A 6,452-nucleotide genomic window follows, 5' to 3' on the forward strand; every position below is an offset into this window, starting at 1 on the left:
ATCAATTCTTCGGCGCTCAGCCTTCTTCACAGTCCAACTCTCACATCCATACATGACCATTGGAAAAACCATAGCCTTGACTAGATGGACCTTTGTTGGCAAAGTAATGCCAACAAAGTAATTACTACTACTGGGCACAAGTGAATGCTTTTGCCTTAACCAGGCCTTCACTAGTATTGTTCTGGGTGGAAGCAGTGTGAGTACCTTGTGCTATTGGTCTGCTTTAAAACTGGTAGTGAATGGTCTTGTTGTCAATAGTTGTGTTTGGAAGTTCATGCTCCCCTACAGGGCCCCCACTGGTATCAGCGGGTAAGAAACCATGTTCGTGCCCATTGGAGATGAAAGTTTTGGCTCTTTTCTACCTTCTCTGATGCTTCCTTAGCTTCCTTGTAATTTTGGACATTAGAATGCAGTCTGATGAGAGCAGAAATCTAGCCTCACCACACCTCTATTGGCAGGATAAGGCTAGGACTGCTGGGTTTTTTTTTTTTTTTTTTTTTTTACCCACTGTGGGGTTTGGTTGGAATAGAGCTTTTATAATTTAAAACTCTTTTTAGTGAAGTCACTCCATTTTTTAATCATTTGGATAAAGAGAGCAAGTTCTTGTCAGGGATTTTTTTGTCTTGTTAGCATTGCCAGGCTGTCAGCTTTTCTAGGTCCAAGACTAGAGTATGTGAGGCCAAAAGAAAATCCAGGGAACATACCACCACTTTGACCAGTAGGCCCCCATCTAGTCTGGTCTCTTCTCTCCACATTTCATCCATGTTTCAGTTTCTTTAATATATAATATCCAGAGAGGGCTATGAAGAGGAAAAGGGAGAACCTTCTGTTTATCTAGAAGTGGGGAGTCCCTGAATATGCTTTGTGGTTCTCTAACTCATCAGGATATTTACACATTTGGGCAAATAAGTGAGAGATATAATTAAACTACTGAAGGATTCCCAGGTGCACAAGTGGTAAAATTCCTCTCTGCCAATGCAGGAGACACAGGAGATGCAGATTTGATCCCTGGGTCAGGAAGATCCCTTGGAAGAGGAAATGGCAACCTGTTCCAGTATTCTTGCCTGGAAATCCCAAAGACAGAGGACCTGGTGGGCTACAATCCATGGAGTCACAAAGAGTTAGACATTACTGAGCACATAAGCACAGGCTTTCTTAATTTATAAATATATAAAAAATATATAAATGTATTTAACATATAGATACATAACATATTAATATGCATTATATATAATATATAAATATATTAATGATATATAATTTTATAATATATTATACATTGTTCATTATACACTAATTATTGGATGAGCCAGAGCGTTTGTCCTGTTTTTTCAGTAGCATCATGCAGAAAAACATGAGGGAACTTTTTGACACCTCAATATATATTTAAGCTATGTATTATGCAATATTTTATATATTTAAGCTATATATTATGCCAATACTTTGGCCACCTGATGCAAATAGCTTTCTCATTTGAAAATCCCCTGATTCTGGGAAGGATTGAATGTGGGAGGAGAAGGGGACAACAGAGGATGAGATGGCTGGATGGCATCACTGACTCAATGGACACAAGTTTGAGTAAAGTCCAGGAGTTGGTGATGGACAGGGAGGCCTCGCATGCTGCAGTCCATGGGGTCACAAAGAGTCAGACATGACTGAGCGACTGAACTGAACTGATTATACTTATTTATAAATATGAATGACAAAGGAATCCATATTTATTTAAAATTACTGAAATGTACTGACAATTAATTAATGGATTATTAATTAATGGTTTAATTCATACATAAAACTTATGAATGTGGGATCAAGATGACAGGACAGGATGATTCTGACCCTACCTCTGTTCATGGCCACACCTCTACAGCTACATACAAATTGTTTCCCTCTGAAAAAGATCTGAAAATTAAATGACCTGCTTTCCACTACAAAGAATTAAAGGAGCACATTGAGAATGGCAGGAAAGTTTGAGACAGAGCCCTGGCAAGAATTGTGCCTGAAAACCAGCATGCAACAGAGGACATGGAGAAATCTCATTGAGCTAGTGCTTCTATCAGAGGAGCGAGGGGCTGGTGTCCTACCCAATGCCTGGGGTCTGCACCAGAGGGATGAACCGCTAAAATGTTTGGCTAAGGGATCCAACCAGGCTGGTGTCCAAAGTGCTGTTAGAATCTGAGACTTCCCTTCTAAACGACTCACATGTTGTCTTACCCACCCTGAGACACAGAGGGAAAAAAAAGAAAAATAGCAGCTTGAAAAGTGCCTGGAGTGTATGTGAGAGAGACTCATTTGCTAATCTAAAAACATGTGCTGGAGGGGCAGGGATCTTTGAAACTTTTCTCCAGAGATGGAGGTATTGATAGGTGCCCTCTCCACATGCTCTGCTGGCATAGGCAAGTAAGCTTGGAGAGAGCACCCTCCTGCTGCCTTGCTAAGATGGACAGGAGCCAGTGGTCATGGTACTATATCGCTGCCCTGCTGAAGCCAGAGAGCCCAGGTGGTTGCAGTACCCGCCTCCTCCCTGGCTGGGGCTGGCATGTGAGAGTGGTCATGGCACTTGCCCACTCCCAGCCTAACTTCAGCATAAGCACGCAAGCAACACACTTTCCCGCTGCATTGCTGAAACTCATGGATGTGCACAGTCAAGACATTTTTCTGCCACCTTTCTGAAGCCAGGGAAGGAGCCCTGCTTCCCACCCTCTCCAGTTGCCTTGCTAATGACAGTAGGTGTGTGTAATATACACAGGGGACTAGTTATCTATCTATCTCATACATCTACTATCTATTTCAGGTATCTGTCTATCTATCTATCACCTATCTGGGAGTCCCAGGTAATGCTAGTGTAAAGAACATCCCTGCCAATGTAGGAGATGTATAAGACGCAGGTTCAATCCATGGGTTGGGAAGATCCCTGGAGGAGGGTATGGCAACCCACCCCAGTATTTTTGCCTGGGAAATCTCATGGACAGAGGACCCACGTGGGCTATAGTCCATGGAGATGCAAAGAGTTTCTATTATATTTTCAGCACATTCTAGGTGTTCTGTCAGTTCATTTCAGTTCAGTCACTCAGTCATGTCTGACTCTTTGCGATCCCATGCATCAAAGCACACCAGGCCTCCCTGTCCATCACCAACCCCAGGAGTCCACTCAGACTCATGTCCATTGAGTTAGTGATGCCATCCAGCCATCTCATCCTCTGTCATCCCCTTCTCCTCTTGCCCTCAGTCCCTCCCAGCATCAGAGTCTTTTCCAATGAGTCAACTCTTCGCATGAGGTGACCAAAGTACTGGAGTTTCAGCTTTAGCATCATTCCTTCCAAAGAACTCCCAGGGCTGATCTCCTTCAGAATGGACTGGTTGGATCTCCTTGCAGTCCAAGGGGCTCTCAAGAGTCTTCTCCAACACCACAGTTCAAAAGCATCCATTCTTCAGCGCTCAGCTTTCTTCACAGTCCAACTCTCACATCCATACATGACCATTGGAAAAACCATAGCCTTGACTAGATGGACCTTTGTTGGCAAAGTAATGTCTCTGCTTTTCAATATAGAATGATATAAATATGAATCAGAGGCAGGGGCCTTATCACAATATAAGACTATATAAACACTATTAAAGATCAAAACAAATTAAGTGAATATATGAAAATTTATATTTAGAAGAAGACATTTCAATAAGAGAGTCATCGAAACAATCATTCAATGGAAATTAAGATGAGCTTTTACAGTTGATCTATCTTGTTTGGCTGGATGTTGAGGAGCTGGAAGATTATTTTCGATATAGGAAATTGTCTGTGTGAATAATCGAGACTTGAAAACACATTCAGCCTGGTATGTTTGAATGATCACAACAGGAATGGTCTGCTAACTTGCCTGTCATAGGCAAGGTCCAATTCCATGGGAGACTGGAGCAGATTCCACAGTGGAGGGAAGGCAGGGCTTTGCGAGGGGATGAATGACTCTGCTGTTAACTCATGGACACCTGCCAACTGGACCCTTTAAGAACATCCCATCCACTGATACTCATGTTGCATTAGTAAGCAAGCCCGAGTTCTTGCAAGTTACTGTAAATAGTGCTAATTTGAAATGGCATCATAAAAGTTATGTTTTAGAGAAACTATTAGTGTTGCCGATTGGGAAGGTTTTGTAATAGTAATTGCAGCAATGAAGGAGTGAAGCAGCACAGCTCAGTTCCTACTCACCTTCACCACCACGTTTCACCATCTTTTTCAGTATCCACAATAGAGGGGAATTACAATTTGTTGATCAGTTTTATTTTGGAGAGCACTCCACTAGGTTGCATCCGTGTGTCCTCTTATTTGGTATTCATAACAACGTTTGAGTTATTATTATTGCCCTTCTGTGAGGTGAAAGGGATTTTCCAAGGTCCCCTGGTCAGGATCATAAGTCAGGTTCTTGACCTTGTACGGCATTTTCCCCTCAACACTGACCATGTTGGCGGTTGTGTTAAAGGCACTTGGTGTCCTTGCCAACTTGAGCTTGTGTTACGACTGGACGGGTCTTACCTTCCTTTACCCAACTGCTTTATCACCCACCATTCAGCCTGTAAGGTATGATAACAACTTAATGCTGTGATGCTGTGGAATCAAGATTCAGACTCCTTCTCTTTCCTGTCCATTCATGAAATGTTCCCCCAGACCTTCAGCTTAGGGTACTGAGTACCCAGAGAGCATGCAGTGGCTCCTAACGTTAGTGAACAATTAAGAAACTGGCCTCTGATTCATTTCCCAAGCTGAAATGTAACCATGCTGCTGATTCCCTATTTTCATTGTTTATGGCGAGGCAGGTGGATGAACATCTCTGCCTGATTTATGAAGAGCTTGCCTTCTATAAATCACGGAGTGGAAACCCAGCCTGCTGCTAATCCTAATTGGTTAAATCCTAAGTAGGGAGTGATTAAGAAGTCTTCAGGAAAGAAGGTACCTCATGCAAATGAGGAGGATAATACAGTTCCTTGGGAGGAAATTTCTCCTGCTCATAATATACGGTCCAGGCTTGTTCATTCCTGCCACTCCCTTCTGACTCCTGTTGGTCAGTATCTGTGATCTTCCACTTGTGAATAAACTGGAGGGAGATCTGGGAGATGATGCAGGCATTCAAACATAGTGGAAAGAGAGTGCTATTTCTCCACTTGTTCTCTCCTTTAACGTCCACCTGGATTAATTTTTTTTTTAAATTTCAATCAGGCATCCACCATGATGAAGGGCTAGCTGTGTAATATGACTTATAGTGCTGTTCATTATAGTGGGAAACATTAAAGATTTTTGCATCCTACCTATCAGCATTCCAGTGCCACTCTTTCCTGGGCATAACTGACATGACATTCACAGAGAGTCAATGACAGCCACCTCTGATTTTTCACTTTGAGCCTCAAGGACCCCGACGATGTTAAATAGATGAGACCATTCCTAACTCGTGATTGGAAATCTTCTGATTGGACTTAGACATGCAGACTCTGCTAGCTAACGAAGAAGGGAGCCTGTAGATTTTACAGATTTTCCTCCCCCGTTGCAAGCTAGTGGTTGAGAACACAGGGAGCTATATGCAACACATTGAAAGGAGCGGGGGGCTCTTGAGATTAGAACTCAGTGAAGATAATCCCCACCCTCTCTTTTCCAACCAATTATAAATGTTCTTTTCTTTGGATAACATCTCTTTTCGTCTTCCCCTCCTTCCTCTCCACTTCCATTTTTATTCCCCTTCCCCTCTTTTTTTCCTCCCTTTTCCTTCCCTCCTTTCCTCTCCTTCCTTTCTTCTCCATGTTTTCTGGGAACTCACGGCAGAGGCAGCAGTAACAGCAGCATCGCTTCAGAACTGGATGACGAGCCTCCCTGCCTGGAAGAGATTGAGTACGGAACCGGAACCGACAGCAGCTTGGACCAGGAAGGGAGCTTCTCAGAGCTGGACCGGCAGATCCAAGAGTGTGCTTTCCACAAGGATGAGGGAGACGAAGAAGAGGAGGGGACAGGGAAGGGAAGAAAAGCCATTCCGTAACTCTGAGGTTCATTGCAAGTTCTGTGCCTCTGGCCACTGAATTAGCTGCCATGCTGCTGCTTTGCCATCAGACACACACAACGTCAGCACAGAAAGCCCGAGTGAGGTCAACATCCCTACAGCCAGATTTTGTTCTACTTTCACTATGCGTTGAGGGTGGCTACTTCTTAATCACAGCGTTTTACATATTGGGTTGGTCAAAACATTCAATCGGATGTTATGGAAAAACCCGAACAAATGTTTTGGCCAACCCAGTAGTTAGATGGCTAGATGTATGCTGTCATTATGCTAGAATGGGAGACTCTCAAAATTTCCATGGGTCCTCTAAAGACTGTTCTGAGCTCTTTTCCATCTCTGCTTGAAACCAGAATGGACTAGAAGTAGAAGGAGTTCAACTTTCTTCGTGTCTTCTCAATGAAAATTCTAAGTGATCATTCACAT

General features: G+C 43.1%; 1 protein-coding gene across 2 annotated transcripts in view; it reads left to right on the top strand.

Annotated features, from left to right (window-relative positions):
• The window catches only part of AGBL1 (ATP/GTP binding protein-like 1), a 920,262-nt gene extending 914,080 nt beyond the window's left edge, over positions 1 to 6,182 (top strand). For both annotated transcript variants that reach the window (XM_010832175.1, XM_010832176.1), the window contains one exon: positions 5,801 to 6,182. In XM_010832175.1, the coding sequence (XP_010830477.1) occupies positions 5,801 to 6,011 (211 nt within the window). In that variant the 3' untranslated portion in view covers positions 6,012 to 6,182. The remainder of the gene's footprint in view (positions 1 to 5,800) is intronic.
• Positions 6,183 to 6,452: the final 270 nt, after the last annotated feature.

Source organism: Bison bison, unplaced genomic scaffold (assembly GCF_000754665.1).
Source record: "Bison bison bison isolate TAMUID 2011002044 unplaced genomic scaffold, Bison_UMD1.0 scf7180017860443, whole genome shotgun sequence".
Classification (NCBI taxonomy): Eukaryota; Metazoa; Chordata; class Mammalia; order Artiodactyla; family Bovidae; genus Bison; species Bison bison.